The sequence below is a fragment of the Ipomoea triloba genome, chromosome 4 (genome assembly GCF_003576645.1).
Source record: "Ipomoea triloba cultivar NCNSP0323 chromosome 4, ASM357664v1".
NCBI classification, from domain to species: Eukaryota; Viridiplantae; Streptophyta; class Magnoliopsida; order Solanales; family Convolvulaceae; genus Ipomoea; species Ipomoea triloba.
The window spans coordinates 4,986,237-5,008,475 of NC_044919.1; the positions used below are offsets into that span (position 1 = coordinate 4,986,237).

The 22,239-nt window shown below is 34.7% G+C and overlaps 4 protein-coding genes and 1 long non-coding RNA gene across 5 annotated transcripts; 4 read left to right on the forward strand and 1 right to left on the reverse strand.

Annotated features, from left to right (window-relative positions):
• The first annotated feature begins 5,572 nt into the window (after window positions 1–5,572).
• Window positions 5,573–6,818, forward strand: LOC116017465 (lignin-forming anionic peroxidase-like). The gene has a single exon (XM_031258058.1). The coding sequence runs from the start codon at window positions 5,672–5,674 to the stop codon at window positions 6,641–6,643; it is 972 nt and encodes a 323-aa protein (XP_031113918.1). The 5' UTR covers window positions 5,573–5,671; the 3' UTR covers window positions 6,644–6,818.
• A 3,725-nt stretch (window positions 6,819–10,543) lies between these two features.
• Window positions 10,544–11,509, forward strand: LOC116014949 (lignin-forming anionic peroxidase-like; the record flags this gene model as incomplete). Its single annotated transcript, XM_031254924.1, has 1 exon — window positions 10,544–11,509. A coding segment is annotated over one exon (966 nt), but the record flags the coding sequence as incomplete, so codon positions are not given.
• Window positions 11,510–12,163: 654 nt separating this feature from the next.
• LOC116017600 lies at window positions 12,164–14,145 on the forward strand. The gene is made up of 3 exons (XR_004097937.1): window positions 12,164–12,316; window positions 13,637–13,712; window positions 13,804–14,145. It is a non-coding gene; the product is annotated as an uncharacterized LOC116017600 (long non-coding RNA).
• Window positions 14,146–14,269: 124 nt separating this feature from the next.
• On the forward strand, window positions 14,270–15,648 carry LOC116014954 (lignin-forming anionic peroxidase-like). Its single transcript, XM_031254930.1, has 2 exons — window positions 14,270–14,275; window positions 14,695–15,648. The coding sequence occupies exons 1-2, from the start codon at window positions 14,270–14,272 to the stop codon at window positions 15,646–15,648; spliced, it is 960 nt and encodes a 319-aa protein (XP_031110790.1).
• Window positions 15,649–17,262: 1,614 nt separating this feature from the next.
• On the reverse strand, window positions 17,263–21,037 carry LOC116016708 (phytosulfokine receptor 1). The gene has a single exon (XM_031257081.1). The coding sequence runs from the start codon at window positions 20,654–20,656 to the stop codon at window positions 17,561–17,563; it is 3,096 nt and encodes a 1,031-aa protein (XP_031112941.1). The 5' UTR covers window positions 20,657–21,037; the 3' UTR covers window positions 17,263–17,560.
• Between the last annotated feature and the right edge of the window lie 1,202 nt (window positions 21,038–22,239).

The window sequence follows — 22,239 nt, forward strand, 5'->3', positions numbered from 1 at the left end:
TGTCAATTTATTAATTTCAAATTAAAAATATATGAGATCCAATATAGGTATACCTAACATTAATTTATCATCAACTCATCAGCCTCTTTAACTTGCTAAATGAGACAATTGCATTTCGGTCTACTTTTGAGTTCCGGATGAATGTTTTTTTTTTTTAAATGTTTGAGGATTAATTTACACTATTTTAGCTGTTTCAACAACTTAGACACTTATAGCTAAAAATATTGTGTATGTATATACTTGGTGTGATTATGGTCATGTTTGGTAAATAATCAGCCTATTAGCCAATTTTGGCTTATTTGACCACTATTAGTTGTTTGACTTGGTTAAAAAGTCAATGTAAGTGTTTGGTTAATAAGCTTTTTGTAACTCCAAAATATTAAAATTCAAAAGGCTACTCAAAGCAACATTTTCAATTAGCTTTTTGAGAAATGAAATTATACCAAACAGCTATTAGCTAACAACTAATTTATCAAACAACTTTCTACAATCAACCAATGTTATCAACTAATCATACTTTCTAACACAATCCGCTAACAACCATTTACCAAACAGGGCCTATATCATTATAAATATTGCCACCATAAAACTTATGGTTCCACCCATACCACCAAAGTCATAATACAGATTATTATTATTATTATTACTATACTTAATAATATATTCCTTATTGCTTAAAGTGAAGCGGCCAGTTATTATATTAGCTGGATTACAAAAATATAGAATTGGCATGCACTACATCTGATCCTTAACGCGACGTCGCAGACAATAGAGACCACCTTCTTCCTTGCACCAACGGTACTGACATTGATGCAGGTTTTGCTAGTACTAGCTAGAAGATGCTAATGTTCAAAAGACACCAAAAATAGAAATTTGGCACCACTTGATTTAGTGACCCCAAACTCCTTCGATAACTACTATTACAAAAACCTGTTGCAAAAGAAAGGTCTGCTTCAATCGGATCAAGTTCTATTCAGTGGTGGAGCAACTGACAGTATTGTTTCCGGACATTTCAAGCAGATTTTGCTTTAGCGATGATTAAAATGTTTGAAATTCAATCGCTCACGGGTCAAAATGAGATTATTAAGAAATTAAAGTCTGCGGTGCTATGAACTAGTTTCGTTCTTGAATTCAACACTTTTGTGGGTCCATTAGAAAGAGAAAAACAAAGGAAAAGTAAGACACGTGCGCATTTCGCCATTTACTGGGCGAGTAAATCTTAATTTTTTTTCTTGAAGTTTTTTGGTATGGACTAAAATAAAAATAAGACAAATAAAGTGAAACATTCAAATTACATATCTAAATGTACAAATAACTAAGTATATATATAAATATATCCGAAATATTTATCTAATTACAGAATTTCTTATATAATAAATATGACAAATAATATCCAACCCAAAAAACAACTTTCATATTCCTTAGTCTAATAAATTATATGTCATTACAGAAAATACAAATAAATATTTAATTAAATGTATTTGTCACTTTACTCCAAATGCATTTACTATGGCCCTGTTTGGTAAATAATCAGCCTATCAGCCAATTTTGGCTTATTTGACCACTATTATTTGTTTGACTTGGTTAAAAAATCAATATTAGTGTTTGGTTAATAAGCTTTTTTATAACTCCAAAATGCTAAAATTCAAAAGGCTACTCAAAGTAGTCTTTTCAATTAGATTTTTGAGAAAAGAAATTATACCAAACAGCTATCACCTAACAGCTAATTTATCAAACAACTTTCTACAATCAGCTAATGTTATCAACAAATCATACATTCTAACCCAAACAGCCAACAACTATTACCAAACAGGGCCTATATATAATTATCACTCTTACTAATATAATAATATTGTTATTTTTGAAGAAAAATATTACTCACAGTACACATATCATTATCACTATATTTTCATCATTACATGATCTGATAATATTTACAAGATTACCATGCTTCGAATATCGTTACCATAGTATGAATTTGAAAGATGTTATCAAATTCAAACATTTTTGTGGGCCATTAAAGAGAGAAAAACAAAGGAAAAGTAAGACACGTGCGCATTTCGCGCAACTTGGCGAATAAATCTTATTTTTTTTTCTTGAAGTTTTTTGGTTTGGACTAAAATAAAAATAAGACAAATAAAGTGAAACATTCATATTACATATCTAAATGTACAAATAACTAAGTATATCTATAAATATATACGAAATATTTATATAAGTACGAAATTCCTTATATAATAAATATGACAAATAATATCCAACCCAAAAAACAACTTTCATATTCCTTAGTCTAATAAATTATACGTGTCATTAAAGAAAATCTAAATAAATATTTAAATGTATTTGTCACTTTACTCCAAATGCATGTACTATATATAATTATCACTCTTACTAATATAATAATATTGTTATTTTTCCAGAAAAATATTACTCACACATATCATTATCACTATATTTTCATCATTACATGATTTGATAATATTTACATGGTTACCATGCATCGAATATCGTTACCATAGTATGAAATTTGAAAGATGTTATCAAATTCAACATTTTTGTGGGACCATTAGAGAAAGAAAAACAAAGTAAAAGTAAAAAACGTGCGCATTTCGTGCATTTACTGGGCGAGTAAATCTAAATTATTTTTCTTGAAGTTTATTGGTATGAACTAAATTAAAAATAAGACAAATAAAGTGAAACAATCAGATTACATATCTAAATGTACAAATAACTAAGTATATAAATATATATGTAATATTTATCTAAGTACGAAATTCCTTAAAATAATAAATAAGACAAATTATATCCAACCCAAAAAACAACTTTCATATTCCTTAGTCTAATAAATTATACGTGTCATTAAAGAAAATTCAAATAAATATTTCAATGTATTTGTCACTTTACTCCAAATGCATTTACTATATATAATTATCACCCTTACTAATATAATAACATTGTTACTTTTCAGGAAAAATATTACTCACACATATCAGTATCACTATATTTTCATCATTACATGATCTGTTAATATTTACCATAGTATGAAATTTGAAAGATGTTATCAAATTCAACATTTTTATAGGCCCCATTAGAGAGAGAAAAATGAAAGAAAAGTAAGGCACGTGCGCATTTCGCGCATCTATTGTGCGAGTAAGGGCTAAAAGTACTATATCACCAAAATACGTGGACCAAATTAATTAACTATTTTTCCAATTCAATTAAAAAAAAATTGAAACCCCAATTTTTTTCTTCCCAAATTATTATTTTTATACCATAGAAGGAAGCCATGATGATTCAATTATAAATAGTTGCCCATAAACCCACCTTGCTAATATGGATGAGTTTTGAGACAAGTTCAATGTGCCTCAAATCCAACAGTTGGAGGATCGGAGAAGATGGCCTGGAAAGACTTAAACGGGTGTTAGTTTTTGAATTAATGTGGGGTGGGGTACGATTTTTTATTAATTTTTTCCTCCGGCAAATTCAACATTTTTTTGGGCCCTATTAGAGAGAGAGATAAACGAAGGAAAAGTAAGACACGTGAGTGTTTCACACATCTATTTGGCGAATAAATCTAGTTTTTTTTTTCTTGAAAATTTTTAAATCTAACGAAACAATGGATGGATCCGAAACCATCATCCCTAGCCGACATAACAAAATCAACACCTCAAAAAAAAAAAAAAGAACTAAAATTACTATATCACCAAAATACATGGACAAAATTAATTAACTATTTTCCCAGTTACAAATTTTTTTTAAACCAAAATTATTAATTTTTATAGCATAGAAGGAAGCTCGAATGCAACTATAAATATCTGCCCATAAGAACACCTCTTCATGAACATCATTCCCTTTTGATCATACACAAATCAAAGATCAAAGAAGAATGAGTGAAAGTGATGAGACAAGATCCCAGATGGTCAATTTTTGTAAGGAGCGAAATGCAATCGTGAAGACAGCAAACTAGATATCCACTCTTTGTACCGCAATTGTTGTTATCATATGTTTCTCCATTTACGGTCAAATATTTGTATCTGGTGATAAAACTATAATCAATGCTTTTGAAGCAGAAAACGCATACCAGTGCACATTCAAATGCATAACTCACAAACCCCAGGATTTTTTTAAGCTTCAAAAGTGGAGAACAAGAACGAAAACTTTGCTTCTCTTGCCACACGGAGAAAGTACAGAAGAATGGTGGCAAAAGTCCTATAAACCCCCTGCTAATATGGATGGGTTTTTATTCAAGCTCTATCTGCCTCAAATCGAACAATTGGAGGATCGGAGAATGTACAAGAATTTAAAGAGATAATGTCTCAATATATAGTATCTATTCCTATGCACTCAACATAATTGTTGGTGATGGACAATTTTAATAAAGTCATCGTAAATGCACGAATCACGATAGTAATAGTGTGTAACAGTAAAGATTGTACTCACAAGGAATGCAATTTAAAGACTTGAAATAATTGACTTAATAATTTAAAGTGCTTAAAACCAATCAATAATCAACATGCGTTCAGCTAAATGAATTGCACTTAGGAAACAAAGGTACCAATCAAGGGTTTTGTGGTCAAGTGGTATAGCTATGACCCCTCCAAGTGAGAGGTCACAAGTTCGATTTCCAGTGAGGGTGTTGGCATGGCCACTAATATTAGTTTAATTTTGCCAATCAATTACGTGCTTTTACATTCATATACAGGCACCCCATTAAATACTAAAAGAATTACGGAATACCCAATTTTAATTTGTAACCTAATAAATAATCTAATAAGACAATCAAATTATTTATCATTTTATCCTACAAAGCATGGAATTGAAAGGCATTTGTGTATTTTTTAAACAAATGAAAAGATGACGCCCCAGTGGGGTTCACCTTTTGGCATAATAACTATGCAATTGAGGCGCAGATTCGCGCCCAGGCGAGCGCGTGCACTCGGGCGCGTAATATTATTTTTTTAGTTTTTTTTTTATTTGTTTTGTCAGCTTTTTTTTTTTAATTTTTTTTCTTTTCTTTTTTTCTTCTGCCCTCATTTTCTCTTTCCTAGTCACACTTACAAAATCTCCTCAAAAACAACACCAAAATTTTATCTATTGTAGAAGGCCTTATAAAATTCATTTCCAACTTTTGTTAATAATGTCAAAAGCAAACTGATCATCACCATACCAAGTCAGCCACCAACTCTTTTGACTATCCCATTTGTATATTTTTATTAATATTATTATTCTTGTCTTCCTGATTTTTTTTTTTTTTGTAATCTTATCCTTACTCTTTTCATTTATTTGTGTACCCATCAATAAAATAATGTTATATCTAAAGAAAAAAAATTGCCCAAGAAAGTAATCATATGCAAGGTGCCCAGACTAAGTCATTGTCACGAATATTCCTCATTTTCTTAAAGTGAACCGCCCAGTTATTACATTATTAGCTGGATTACAAAATCCTTAACGCGTCGTCGCAGACAATAGCGACCATCTTCTTCGTTGCAACAACTATAAATTCACTTCCATTTTCCGATCCCATTCTCCATCATCAAACCAAACCAACCTAACCTTCAGTTTATGTTTTCTGAGCAATAATCCATTCATTTTCCTTCTGCAACTAAGCTCTATCTACACGTACCTATATAGATAGCGCCATTTCTCTATCTATCAATCCTATAATTAATATATGGCTTCTCATACTACAACGGCATGCATTGCTGCCTTCTTATCATGTTTGCTTCTTCTTCTCTCTTCCTCGCAATGCCAAGGACAGTTGTCCCCTACATTTTACGACAAGACATGCCCCAACGCTCTCAACATCATTCGCATTGCTGTAAGGCAAGCCGTATCCCGTGAGCGTCGCATGGCCGCTTCCCTGGTTCGTCTCCATTTCCACGACTGCTTTGTCCAGGGTTGCGACGCTTCCATCTTATTGGACGAGTCACCAACCATTGAGAGCGAAAAGACCGCGTTGCCTAACCTTGGTTCTGCGAGGGGTTACGACGTGATAGAGGCAGCTAAGCGCGAGCTGGAGAAAGCTTGTCCTGGTGTTGTATCTTGTGCTGATGTCTTGTCAGTAGCTGCACGTGATGCATCTGCTGCTGTGGGAGGTCCGTCGTGGACAGTGAAGCTGGGAAGAAGAGATTCCACCACGGCTAGCCATACCCTAGCTGAAACTGATCTTCCCGGTCCTTTTGACAATTTGGATAAACTCATATCCAGCTTCTCTAGAAAAGGCCTTAATACAAGAGACATGGTTGCCTTATCTGGTGCACATACTCTAGGCCAAGCTCAATGCTTCCTATTTCGCGATAGAATTTATAGTAATGGTACTGACATTGATGCGGGTTTTGCTAGCACTAGAAGACGCCAATGTCCAAAAGACACCGGAAATGGAAATTTGGCGGCACTTGATCTAGTGACCCCAAACTCCTTTGATAACAACTACTACAAGAACCTATTGCAAAAGAAAGGTTTACTTCAATCGGATCAAGTTCTTTTCAGCGGTGGAGCAACAGACAGCATTGTTTCAGAGTACGCCAGCAGCCCACGAGCATTTCAAGCAGATTTTGCTTCAGCCATGATTAAAATGTCTGAAATTCAGCCCCTCACAGGTCAAAACGGGATCATTAGGAAGGTGTGTGGTGCTTTGAACTAGCTTCGTTGTTTAGCTACCGCGTGCTACATACTTTCTCTTCGGCACTGTTGTTTTTCTAGAGTATTTAATAATTTAGTTTTCTACTCTCATCAATTTCATTGTATTTTTTTTCTTCATAACCATTGATTTGTTATTTAGAAAAATGCAATAATATTATTTGTTGTATTCTAATCAATCAATATATTGTACGCTCCCCCGATAATGCATGGATGAATGAAACATTGATTATATTCCCAAAGTAAACTCATTTGAATTGAAAAAGTGGTTAGGGAAAGACGAAACTTTTGTCCTTATTAAAAAAAGAAGTGAATTTACACTAATATAAATACAAGTCCTTTTTTAGAAGAGCTTGAATTATATAAGATAAAGGTTTTCTCTATCTCTCTCCGAATTTTAATACACCTACCTCAAAATTATACATCCTCTTTTTCAAGTTGCTAATTTTCAAAATGAAAAATCCATAAAGATTATTCACCCCTACCCCTCTTATCTCTACATAACATTTTCTAATATAACCTCTTATTCACCTGAGTATATCACTTGATATTTTTAGAATTTAATTCCTTTACTAAAAAGGTTTTATTCATTGTTAGCCTATCTTGTGGGGGCGAGCACTTAGGTGCCAAACTTAGTTGAATATATATATATATATAGAGAGAGAGAGAGATTTTATTTGGGTTACAATTATTGAATGACAAGGACAGTAGTACATGCCTTGGCTACCAACAATTACATAATAAAATTCAAACTCAAAATTTTATTATATAATATGGCGCATCCATTTGACTGATATACCCATTCTTAAGTCAGCCCTCGAAATCTTTTGACTTTTCCAATATATATATATTTTTTTAGTTTACTTTTCTTGTTTTTTAGTTACACTTTATAAAAATGCCATATAAATGCCAAATAAATTTTAAAGTATGTAATTGGCACAAACAGAAATTGTATATGCACAATTGTAAAATTATAGGAATGTACAATCAGGTATTACAAGATATATAATCATAATTATAAAAATAGTTACAGAAATACGTATTTATTTTCACATTTTAGAATGCCTAATTACTTGTCTGCCGAGGTACAATCAGACATTTCAAGATGCACAATAAGTTAGTTTGCACAAAAAATGTGATTCTCATTTGATCATGCCCCTACATTTTACAACAAAACATGTCCCGACCCTCTCAACATCTTTCACACTGTAGTAAGGCAAGGCCGCTTCCCTGGTTAGTCACTATTTCCACGATTATGACGTTGTCTAGGGCTGCGACACTTCCATCTTATTGGACGAGTCACCAACCATCGAGAGCAAAAGATGGTGTTGCGGCTCGATCTGTCAGGGTTACGACGTGAATCGTGATAGAAGATATCAAACGCGAGCTAGAGAAAGCTTGTCTTGATTTAATAATTTAGTTTTCCTCTCAATCAATCCTTGTGTATTTTTTTCATAACTCTTTTTTTTTTTTTTTTGGTGAATTAAGAGAGGCTAAGCCTCAAAATTATCTAATTCTACGGGTGGACGCGGGAACGCGCCTCTCGCGTCCAATTGTTATGCCATGGACCCGGGTCCACTTGCAAGGTGGACTCGAGTCTATATTCACAATTTCATAATTCCATGTCCATAATTTCATAACTCCATGTTCACATTTTCATAACTCTATGTTTACAATTTCATAATTCTATGTTCACAATTTCATAACTCCATGTTCACAATTTCTTAGCTTTATGTTCACAATTTTATTACTCCAAGTTCACAATTTTATAACTCCATGTTCACAATTTCATAACTCTATATTGTGAACATAAAGTTCTAAAATTGTGAACATAGAGTTCAAAATTACTTATATAAATTGTGAACATAGAATTCTAAAATTATGAACATATAGTTATAATATTGTGAACATAAATCCGGGTCCACCTTACAAGGTGGACTCGTGTCCATAATATAATTTGCCTCCCGCGTCACTCCTGAGAACACTGACCAATCCCTCCGCCGTACATCAAGAATTGATGTGCCCCATTTTCTGTGATTTAATTGTTGTATTCTATTTCATTAAGTGAGATTACAATAAACGTACTTCTCATTGTAAGTTTATTTTAATTATTTATGGAACATGTGCATACGAACGGAAAAGCAGTGGTGAGATTATGAAGTCAACGACAGCTTTCTGAGTCAACGTCAGCCTTCTAATTAGCTGGCATGCAAATGCTAGTGTTCTGTGACGCTATAACGCGGCGTCGCGGCCTCCAATAGTGACCGGACATTGCCTTGCTCCATGCATGCATTTGACTTACTATATTTTATTATGGGTCACACTTGTGCAGTTGTTTTACTGTGGACCATGGTCATGACTGATACTGCAGTTGTGTTGAATTGATACTGTAGTTGTATTGAAAGAGAACTGCAGTTGCGCGGAACAGATACCGTTTCATTTGTCTGTTTTCATTAATCAAAACGACGTCGTTTTGATGCTGCGATCCACAGTAAAATTTGCGACACTTGTGTGAGACCGTCTCTCGTATCTTTATTTGTGATGCGGGTCGGGTCGAATCAATATACAAATGTCATACTTATATGCTCAAATATAATACTAATCAGGAATAAAATTTTTGTCATCTATAAGGGGAAATGTAATACTTTTGAAGAAAAAATGTATATAAGTATTACATTTGAGCATATAAGTATGACATTTGTGCATATAAGTATTACATTTTCACATTGATCCGATCCGACCCGATTCGTCTCACACAAGTTTTTGCTTTTTATCATAGTTTATACCCTTAGAAAATAGAAAAAATGATAATTTTTTTCTTTTTGAATTATACCTTTCTAAATTATTCATATATCTATATTTTAAAAGTGGCGGTTTTTCCCCTCTCTAATAATTAAATAGGCCTTTGATTAGTTAAAAATAAAGAAAAATAGATAATTTAACTCAATTTCCTTCTCAAACAAACTATTGTTTATATGGACAATTATAATAAAAGCAAAAAAAAAAAAAAAAAACAAACTATAAATGTTATATATAATTATAATTTTAAACTAATTTTAGAAATAGAATTAAGACTTAAATACAAATAATTAATTATTTTAAAATTATAAATATAATTTTAAACTAATGCTAGTAACATATAGTTAAGACTTGAACACAAATTTAGTAATAATGAAAAAAAAAAAGTTAGACTACTAGCTTATTTGGAACGCTACACACTCTTATTTTAAGCTACTAACTTATTTTATTAAACAAAATTTATAATTTATTAGTAGTTTAAAATAAATTATAAGCTTTTAAATAGACTCTGCAAATAAAACCTTAATGTAATTTATAAATATATAAATGTTATATAATAATTTTAAACTTATGCTGTGTAACTTAGATAGGATCATAGTGTTACTATTATTGAATGAGGAGGACAGTACATATATGCATGGTGTGCTATACCAACTTCCATTATAAAATTCATCTTCAAGTTTTGTTAATATAATAATGTCGATCAAAAGCAGACCGATCATCACCGTACCAAGTCAGCGGTCAACTTTTTGTCGTTTAATTAATATACAGAGTAATAGGTAAAAATTTAAATGAAAACAAAATTCTGAAAGAATAAAAATAATAATAATGTATTATTATTATATGGTTACACCTTCCCTCTCACTTTACTATTGTGAATATTCTTTTATTATTTCTTATCTGACTAGGACTATGTATCCCTAATTCCTTATCTGAATAGGACTATTAGTATCCTATAAATAATCTCTATATGTACTTTGCATAGCCAAATTATTCAATATTAATAATCTTCTCACTTTCCTATTCAAAGCTAGCTACAATCCCTTCATTTTTCCTTCACCGTAACTAACCTACCTTGCGCCATTTCCCTATCTATCTATAATATATACATATGGCTTCTCATACTTTGCCATGCATTGCAGCTTTATCATGTTTGCTTCTGCTGCTCTCCTCTTTCTCGCAATGCCAAGCGCAGCTCTCCCCTACATTTTACAACAACACATGCCCTAATGCTCTCAACATCATTCGCACTTCCGTAAGACAAGCCGTGTCCACTGAGCGTCGCATGGCTGCTTCCTTGGTTCGTCTCCATTTCCATGACTGCTTTGTCCAGGGTTGCGACGCTTCCATCTTATTGGACGAGTCACCGACCATTAAGAGTGAAAAGACAGCGTTGCCCAACCTTGGCTCTGTCAGGGGTTATGATGTGATAGAGGCTGCAAAGAGCGAGCTAGAGAAAGCTTGTCCCGGTATTGTATCTTGTGCTGATGTATTGTCTGTGGCTACACGTGATGCGACTGTTGCTGTGGGAGGTCCATCTTGGACAGTGAAGTTGGGAAGAAGAGATTCCACCATGGCTAGTCATACCATAGATCTCCCTAGCCCTTTCGACAATTTGGATAGACTTATATCCAGCTTTGCAAGCAAAGGCCTTAATACAAGAGACATGGTTGCCTTGTCTGGTGCACATACTCTTGGCCAAGCTCAATGCTTCCTATTTCGCGATAGAATATATGGCAACCGAACTGACATTGATGCCGGTTTTGCTAACACTAGAAGACGGAATTGTCCAAAAGAAACCGGAAATGGAAATTTGGCACCCCTTGATTTGGTGACACCAAATTCCTTTGATAACAACTATTATAAGAACTTGTTGCAAAAGAAAGGTCTGCTTCAATCGGATCAAGTTCTATTTAGCGGTGGAGCAACTGATAGCATAGTTTCCGAGTATGCAAGGAGCCCTCAAGCATTCCAAACAGATTTCGCGTCAGCAATGATTAAACTATCTGAAGTTCAGCCACTCACACGTCAAAATGGGATCATTAGGAAGGTCTGCGGTTCTTTGAACTAGCTTCATTTCTTCAATTTAGTTTTTCCTCTCCATCAAATTAATTAATTGTATTTCTTTTCTTCATGATTGTACTTATTGATTGGTATTTTAGAAAAATGCATGTAATACTTTGTTGTACTTTTCACTGGATATCTACAACGCAACCTGTTTCTTTTATTGAACATCATTCCAATATTATTGTCAAATACATTTTTTTTCCGATTATATTATGAACAACAATCATAATGAATGTCTACTGTAAAATTTATACTTTGTATAGGAAATTAATTTATACAAAAATCACAAATGAATCACAATCTTTAATTTAAATTAATAAAAATTTGAAATTACATTCTACATATATGGATTTTGGAATTACTTAAAGTATAATATATAAATCACCTCCTTTTTCGTTAAATTATAATTGGAATGGCGTTCAGTCACCTGATAGAAATTTAATACGTACAAAGTTGTACAAAGAACATGTGTATATGTCAAGAATCTTGTGCTTAATTAGCACTTCTCTGACTTTCAATGAGAGAAGTTTATAAGATCGAATCCCGGTGATGAGATATTGACTCTTTAAACTACAACTAAGTACTATCAAAAGTTAAAAAAAATTTATATTTAAAAAAACATGTGTATACGAACGGGAAACCAGTGGTGAGATTATGAAATCAACCACAGCTTACTGAGTCAACGTCAGCCTTCTAATTGACCGCCGTCGCTTCCTCGCCGCCGCATGGGTGGTCGTTGTGTCGGTCGTCCCCGACTGGCCGACTATGCAGTCGCAACGATTTCTGCTGCTTCATTCGTGTTTCCAAGCTGGTTAGTTCTATTACTCTAATTGTTAAACCCTAATCACTAAGTTCCTGATTTCATAAATTCCTAATTCCATTTATACCTAAATCCTAATTTCATTTTGCCCTAAAATATTGCATTTACAATATAAAATTGTTTAGTACTGCAAAGCTTGATAAGTGATCTCTTTGCTTATGCATTTACAATATCTTTGCTTTATATAGCTTGATATGTGCTCTCTTTGTTGTACTCTGTAGATTATTTATCTTAAAGCAATTTTCTTTTTTTTTTGAAATAATCTTAAAGCAATTTTCTTTTGTGTGATATTGCTTTATATTAGTTGATGATTGTGTTGAGTTTGAAAAAAATCTGATGGTGGTTATCAACTTGTGAAGAATAATAATGGAACTTAGAATGTAAGGGAAATGGTTGTGCTAAGTTTGAAGAATCTGATGGTGGTGCTCTCTGGGACATCTTTAGAAAGGAAGATGTCTCTAAGTTGGAAGAGTATCTAAGGGACTTCAAATAGTTCAGGGGTACAACTGTTTGCATTAACCTTTTAAGAGATGTATGACTGTATGTTCCTTTTGGTGATTCTTTTGTTTTGATTATCTTTCATCTTTTCTTTACTTAGGTTGTTCACCCAGTACTTGACTGTTGAACATAAGAAAAGGCTTAAAGAATAATAATATGGCTAGTTTTCTTCCGTCAGCTTACACTTTTTTTAAATACATTTTTAAAAATTTCTCATACATGCTATGGTGGGGATAGTTTTCTTCTGTCAGCTTACACTTTTTTTAAATACATTTTTAAAAATTTCTCATACATGCTATGGTGGATGATGAACTGTTTATGGTTTGAACCATGGTCATTCGTTCAAAATTTAGGAGATGCTATTATTATACCAGCACGTTGTCCTCATCTAGTTAGAAATTTGAAGGTATATTAGTTTTTCCTTTTCTTGTTTTGTTTTTGTGATTTAATGGTTGCTTCAGGATACTTTTGGATCTCGTTTGATCCTTATATAGCACTTTTTTTTTTTTGGTTAAGACTTAAGATATGAATGTTTAGTGATTTGGTAAAAAGAAGTGTTACATTCTCTAGTGTGTACAATGGAATTATATATCCTTGCACACTGCTAATGGCTAGGAGTATACCAGTTTTATATTCTGCAATGTGTTTTGTTTTGAATATCCAATTGGTAAATATTAATAATTATCTAGATGCTAATGGTGTTTGGGTTGAGATTAACATTACCATCATCTGAGAAAAACATAGATTGTTTAAGCATATGCTGATGTTTACTTTTATTTGTTATTATTACTTGGTGTTTTTTCTATTTTGCAGCTAACTGTTATGCTAAAGAAAGAGGACATGGACCAAAGAAGAGCCAATGCAATGAGTACTGACTGCTATGCTAGAGGTTTGGTTGAGATGAAGTTTCCTTTGTTTAGAAATCACTTTAGAAATGCATGAGAAAAATGTTAATCTTACCAATTAATACTCTTCTTTAGACAGCTCCTTTTAATCTTGCTGATAACCTTCAATACATAGAAGGCTTCTAGGCTTTGAAGTAGAAGGCTGATCAAAGCTACCATCATCTACACTTGGTCAAAGTCATTGAAGTAGAAGACTGTGGATGCTGCATTTATCAAAGCCATTGAAGCAGTGCTGGATTTGAAGGCTTATTTGGGTGTTACTAGCATACTTAAAGTAATATATATTTTCATGACTTTTTATGTATGTTAATAGTCAATTGTTGGAAGTACTATGTTAGACATACTATAATTTTTGTTGTAAATAATTTTGATGTTTAAATATATTTTAAAAGTTTTGGGTCTAATTGACTTCTCATATAAAGTTCGAAGTACATTTAACCTTTTTTCCTAAATTATTTAAATTTTAAATGGTTACTTGATTATAATGATTTCATTACTTCAATATTTAATTTCTTACTTTGTACAATAATATTCATGACTTATGACTGTAGTTTAATTAAAATACAGAGTAATAGGTAAAAATTTTAATGAAAAAGAATTTCTGAAGGATTAATATAATAATAATAATGTTCGAATCCCAGTATGGGGTATTAACTCTTTGTGCTTAGTAGGTTGAGAAAGTATGTATGAACAGATACTATTGTAACAGAGTCAATAGTACTAAAAAAATATAATAATAATAATAATAATAATAATAATAATGTATTATTATTATATATATTCTTTTATCATTCCTTATCTAATTAGGACTATTTATCCCTAATTCCTTATCTAAGTAGGATTATTTGTATCCTATAAATAAACCTTCTATGTACTTTGCATAGTCAAATTATTCAATATTAATAATCTTCTCACTTTCCCATACAGAGCTAGCTATAATCCCTTTCAATTTCCTCTTGCAACTAGCCTAAACCTTGCGCCATTTCTCTATGGCTTCTCATACTACGCCATGCATTGCAGCTCTCCTTCTCGCAATGCCAAGCTCAACTGTCCCCTACATACGACAACACATGCCCTAACGCTCTCAACATCATTCGCACTGTCGTAAGGCAAGCCGTGTCCACTGAGCGTCGCATGGCTGCTTCCTTGGTTCGTCTCCATTTCCACGACTGCTTTGTCCAGGGTTGCGACGCTTCCATCTTGTTGGACGAGTCACCGACCATTATGAGCGAAAAGACAGCGTTGCCCAACCTTGGCTCTGTCAGGGGTTATGATGTGATAGAGGCTGCAAAGGGCGAGCTAGAGAAAGTTTGTCCCGGTATTGTATCTTGTGCTGATGTATTGTCTGTGGCTACACGTGATGCGACTGTTGTTGTGGGAGGTCCGTCTTGGACAGTGAAGTTGGGAAGAAGAGATTCCACCATGGCTAGTCATACCATAGATCTCCCTAGCCCTTTCGACAATTTGGATAGACTTATATCCAGCTTTGCAAGCAAAGGCCTTAATACAAGAGACATGGTTGCCTTGTCTGGTGCACATACTCTCGGCCAAGCTCAATGCTTCCTATTTCGCGATAGAATATATGGCAACCGAACTGACATTGATGCCGGTTTTGCTAACACTAGAAGACGGAATTGTCCAAAAGAAACCGGAAATGGAAATTTAGCACCCCTTGATTTGGTGACACCAAATTCCTTTGATAACAACTACTATAAGAACTTGTTGCAAAAGAAAGGTCTACTTCAATCGGATCAAGTTCTATTTAGCGGTGGAGCAACTGACAACATAGTTTCCGAGTATGCAAGGAGCCCTCAAGCATTCCAAGCATATTTCGCGTCAGCAATGGTTAAACTATCTGAAATTCAGCCACTCACAGGTCAAAATGGGATCATTAGGAAGGTCTGCAGTGCTTTGAACTAGCTTCATTTCTTCAATTTAATTTTTCCTCTCTATCAATTTAATTAATTGTATTTCTTTTCTTCATAACCGTACTCATTGATTCGTATTTTAGAAAAATACATGTAATAATTTGTTGTGTTTTTCATTGCATATCTACAAGGCAACCCATTTCTTTAAACATTATAATATTCCAAATAATTGAAGGTTAGTTTATTGTCAACAAAGTTAGAAGCATGCACTGATCCACTCAAATTGCATATATTATTAGGCCTAAGATTTCGATTCTGTCATGGAATTATTGACAGATCGGAGTGTTTATATCCTTTCCTTCATGCCTCGCAGTTTCATGCTACAAAAGATATTATATTGTAGGCAAGACAATTCATATGAAAGTAATAGTTCAACAGGCTTGGGGTTCGTCAATAGTTAGGCTCGGGCTTGATTTACGAACTATTACACAAGAGTATAGTTTACCCCATTCACATTCTCATATATTGATTGCGGTTTTGCGGGTTTCACTCATCACCCAAAAAAATAAATAAAAATAAAAAATAAAAAAACTATTAAAATTTTCTAGACCAAATATTGAATTATTGATCAACCGTGATTATTATCTTTTATTATTTATAGAAATTTAGGTAGAAATTATAAATAAATTTGCCTTCAACAAACCCATCAATTTTTCACCATCATTAGAAAATGTGTTAGAAAATGTGGGTTGGTGAGTGGACTTTTTTGGTCATTAACTGCCCCCATCCTTTTCCTATGTCTGAACGTTCCAATGTAACAGTACATAATCTGCCCAGGTTTGGTTAACGCCGGTCAAACATTGTTTTCTGCTTTCTTCTAACATTTCCCATTAACCTTAGCTTTGTACCAACGTTTCTCAAAGCTGTTCAACCAAATTTACCTAAATAGCAGGACAACAGTTCTTTCACCCATCCCCAAAAATAGCTTACATTTATCAAATACCAACCCCATGACTAAAGTGTCTGGGTGGGGCAGGAGACGGGGACGGAAAATGGGTGATGATAAAAATTGATGAGACACAAAAAAAAGTTAAAAAGTAAACGTTTTCATAATTTAGAAACGTTTTTTTCGAAACATATTACGTTTCGTATTATGCTTTTCTCTTTGTTCCATTTCTTATTTCCATGCTACCCAAATAGAAGCAGGAGGGAAAAATCGTAACCATTACTCAATGATGTGTATTGGATAAATCTCATCTTATGATGCTAACTAGCAAAAAATCACAAGGAAGTAAATCAGCTTAGGTTTCCCACTGCTAATCAGCTCAACCAAGAAGGTCAATAGGCTGCTCCTACTAAAGTCAAACTTGGAACCTTGTGGTTATCAAGTTAATAGTCTAACCAACTTGGCTAAAGTTGCATCCAGATGTTGGTGTTCAATATAAAGCCAATTCCATACCTTCTTAGTAAGAATCAAACCCTACACACTGCGACTAGTAATGGTGAAGACTACTGACTTATTTGCATTGGTCAACCAGTTGAATTGTATTTGGGAACGAGAAGCTATATTTAGCAACTACTGTATCATATACTGTGCAACATAACAAAGTAAAGCTTTCATATTGGTGATTACCATAGAATAGGCATCAGACAGCAAGCAAGAAAGTTTTCAATTGAAAATAATTCATAATACTCTGATCTGTTCATTATTACAATGTTTAAAAAGATGTTACAGAATTCTGAAACTTATTTCACATGCAATGCTACAGACAAAAGGAATCAAAGCCAAAGACTTAATTAAGCTCTAAGGAATGGCTATTGAGATGCCTTCCACCCAAATTTTGTTTCAGTTTTATGGATCAATATTTACAATGAAATACTGTTTCTATGTGCAGAAAATGAACAACTAAGTACAAAGATGTGAACTTTATGAGAAAAACAAATGGAAGACAATAATAGTTCTGCTAGCCTGAATTGAAGCTGGAAGTGAAACTTAGGTTGTCAAGCCATGAAACTAGCTGCTGTGTCGATGGCCTTACTTTTGGCGATTCGTGCAAGCAGAGGCAAGCGATCTCGAGGACCCATAACATCTCGTCAGCGTGTTGCTTATCGTACACCAAGGGATCAAACACTTCGGTTTGCCTCTTCTCCTTCTTCATTTGGATCACCCACGAGATTAGGTCGCGACTTCCTTTTGGTTTGCACATGTCCATTGGCCTTTTAGCGGTGAGAAGCTCCAAAAGAACGACCCCAAAGCTATACACGTCGCCTTTGTAGGTAGCTACAGAAGCTTGGCAATACTCGGGAGGGATATAGCCTAAAGTCCCGACAACATCAGTGGTCACATGAGTGTCGTGGGGCAGAATTAGCCTCGCGAGGCCAAAATCAGCTAAATGAGCTTCGAAATGTTCATCGAGAAGGATGTTGCTGGACTTTATATCCCGGTGTAGGATATGAGGATCGCACGCTTGGTGCAAGTAAGCCAGCCCTCGGGCCGCCCCTTGAGCAATCACAAGCCTCTTATCCCAGCTCAGCAAGGACGGTCCATCGAGTTTTTCGTGCAACCAATAATCCAAGCTTCCATTCTCCATGTAAGAATATATCAATAGCCTATCATTCTTATACCTACAATACCCTTGGAGAAGGACAAGATTCGGATGCTGGGCTCTCGAGAGTGCTTCCACTTCAGCTTCGAATTCTCGTTCCATCTGACCATACTCGCCCGTGAGCCGCTTGATGGCAACCTTCCTGCCGTCGTTGAGGATGGCCTTGTAGACCAAACCGAACCCCCCACATCCAACAATGTTCGATTGATCAAAGTTGTCGGTGAACTTGAGAAGATCATCGAGTGTCATCTCTTTGTCATTGTCTTTGTGCTGGAAAAATATCACCAGACTCGAGCCTAATTCGTCCAATTCCTTCTCGGCACCGTTAACCTCGTTTTCTGGATCAACTACTCTCCGAGTACTGGCACGTAGAACAATCAAGAACATAAGAGTAAGAAGAAAAACAGTTCCTAGAGCAATCCCAATTCCCATTCCAATTATAGTCCCTCGAGGTCGCCTTGCTTTCCTTGCTGATCCATGTGGAAAATTATCGTTATGGTCACAAGGTGTACTATGTTCACCACAAAGACCTGCATTCCCCTCGAAGCTAGAATTCGTGAACGTTGAAAACTGGCCTCCGGTAGGGATTTCCCCCGAAAGTTTATTGAAAGCCACACTGAACTTTGACAGGAAACTGCAATTAACCAATGAAGGCGGGATTGTTCCAACCAGATTGTTGTGAGACAGATCCAATGTTTCTAAGCTCTTCATACCCGACAGACTACTGGGAATAGTTCCAGATAAATTGTTGCATTTCAGATCGAAAATATGTAAGCCTTTAAGGTTTCCAAACTCGGGCCAGATCTCTCCTGTGAGATAATTGTTACCAAGCTCCAAAGTCGGGGGGAGGCTCCAAATCTGATTATACTGCAACCCTCCAAGACTCACGTTTCGTTTCACAAAGAATGGGAAGTCTAGTGATGAATTCTCGGACGAAATATTATTAGAGATGAGACTCTGCAGCCCTGTAAGTTCCTTTGGGATATCCCCGGTGAGCGAGTTGTTAGACAGGTCGAGATAAAAGAGAGAGTCGAAATCACCAAACCAAGGCGGGATTGTTCCCTCTAAACGATTCCATGACAAATCCAACAACTGCAGTTTGCTCGAGCCTCTCAGCCACTGGGGAATTGATCCCATGAGTCTGCAATTGGCAATTACAAGAGCTTTCAGCTCCCCGAACTGCAGATTAGGGTCAGAAGGCAATTGTTCATCACGGAAATTCAATGTCAGGACCAAAGTAGTCAGGTTTCGACAGTGCTGCAAAATTCGGAGGGCAGCTGAAATATTAGAAATGCTGGAATTGGAGAGCGAAAGCGAGGAGAGGCTCTGAAAGTTCTTGAAAGTTTCCGGGACTTGCCCATCAAAGTTGTTCCTACCAAGATTAACAGTTCTCAATCTCGGGCACTCAGGAAGGTTTCGGGGAATCAACCCGCGGAACTGATTCGTAGCAACATCAAGTGACTCGAGACTAGTCATTGCAGAACAATTAAGATCAATAGTACCACTCAAGGAATTATTTCTCAAAGTGAGCACGCGTATAGTCTGAGAATTCGCTATAGATAGAGGTATACTACCAGCAAATAAATTCGAGTGAGCAGAGAAATATGTTAAGTTTCTAAACCTATGAAACACATCTGGGATAGCTTCTGAGAACTCATTTAAACATATATCCAAATACTCAAGATTAGAGAGGTTACCAATTAGGGGATTAAGCTGCCCAGAGAATCTGTTCTGTTGAAGGTTCAAACTGGCTAATCTTGGCAGCTTGAAGAGATCATCAGGTAAACTGCCAGACAGAATATTTGCACCCAAACAGAGATTCTCCAATGAAGAGCAATCCCCAAGGCCTATAGGAACAGTCCCACTGAAGTTATTGGCACCCAGTTTGAGGGCAGAAATCTGGGTTGAATTCTTGCAAATACCCACAGGAATTGAGCCAATTAAAGAATTGTCAGAGACATTGAGAACTTGAATAGCAGGGAGGTTTAGAGTGCCCGGAAATGGGCCGGAGAATTCATTGCTGGTCAAATCAAGGACCTCCAAGTGAGGGAGATGAAATAGGGATTCTGGGAGGGAGCCTTGGAAGAAATTGTGGGAGAGATTGAGGGTTCTAAGGTGCTCCAAATTGCCTATAGATTCTGAAACTTTGCCATTAAGCCTTCTTCTCCCAAGGTCCAGTTTGACCACCCTGCCAGAATTTGAGGCCTCATTTAACCCAAGAGATAAAGAAGACTGGCAAGTTATGCCAACCCAATTGCAGCAATTGAGAGAAGAAGAAGATGAAGATGAAGAATTTCTCTCCCACCCATCAACACTAGACTCCAGTAAATCCAAGAACCCCTCCAGAGCTCTCAAATCCACCGGATTACATGTCAGTTTCTGGGGATTCTGGGCCTGAGATTCTACAGAAACCCCAAGAAGAATGAAAATCACACAAAGAATCAGCAAACCCATCTCTTATTCCCCAAAAAGCTCAAATCTTTTTCACCAATACTCCTCCTTTCTCAACATTTCGCCCCAAGATCAACTCAAAACACACAAACAACAGAATCTTTGGGTAATTTGGCTTCAACCCCAAGAAGTTAAAAAGGAAAGAGAAGGAGGAGAAGCAAGAATGAAGGAAGAGAATATTGACTTCAACCTTCGTTTAATGGTCTAAATAGGAGACGGCTGACGCTGCGTTCTGCTCTCCAAGTTGAAGACTTTTTAGAGAGAGAGAGGGAGAGGGAGAGAGAGAGAGAGTATGAACTATCTATGAAGAAGCCGTTGGGAGGGAGAGGTTGAATATCTGTTAAACATAATTTATAAGAAATTAAGAATAGTCATCATCTTCCTCAGCCGATGCTAGTGGGAAAGGGAATAGTTTCCATTAATCAAAACCAATTTTATAAACAAAATTTTTGTAATCTTTTGTGCAAAGTCTTCTGAAAATTAAAGTTTCTTCCCATCTTTTGTTTTTTAAGCAACAAGTTGACTACTTTCCCCACTCTTCCTATCAGCCTTGCCTCAACCAATGCAGCTTCACTTAATATTCACTTATTTCCAATGTGTATCCGTAATATATCTTTTTAATTCTTGAAATAAAAATTTTAAAGAATTAAGTCACCAATTTTTACGGTTGCAAACTTTTAATCTTGCCCATAAAATGCGGAGTCTCTTGTCTCGAGATCCCCACACTCTATCCGACTGGAAGCTGTGAATCAGGATGAAATAAAATTTTACAATATTGAATAATAAACATATACATAAAAATTTAAGTTTTGTTTTAAAGTGCTTTGACTTTCTGATCAAAATTGGATTACTAAAATTAAAATTAAATTGTTTGTTAAATTTTTGTTTATGATTTTTTTAAAAAATTTGACTAATATTTTTTTAAAAAAATTTGACTATTATTGTGACATAATAATGGAATAAACATCCCTCGTGAGTTTTGTTTAATTTTGAATTTCTGTCAGAATTAAAAAATAAAATCTAATGGCATGTTCAATAGTATCGAAACTATTTAATTTAGGTACTCATTTTGTCAAAATTTAAAGTCAAATAATTAAAAAATGAAATAAATTCTTAATTTTAAGACTTAAGTATTGATTAGATGTGCCTCACAACTTCTTGAAAATATTAATTTAAAAAATAGATAATTATTAAAATAGATAATAAAAATTGAAAAGTGGAAATTGGGGCCAATTTTACAAACTTTGATTTTGGCAATAAGTTGGTATAACCAATAACTACACCTTAAATGCAGTGAATATGGCACTCATAAATGTTTATTATTTTGTAGGTCTGGTTGATATTTACATACAGAACACACTGTATTTGGTGGACGCACATAATCTCAGATATTACGTTTATATACAAAACAAATTACATTATTAAAAAAAAAAAAAAGCTATAATCCTATAACACTCATCATTAAAGATTATTATACCAAAGACCATGGTCTACCGTACCTTATAAGGTGAACCAAATTATAAAAATTTTGTATAATCCTATAACACTCATCATTAACTATTGTAATTTTTAAATTGAATGGTCCA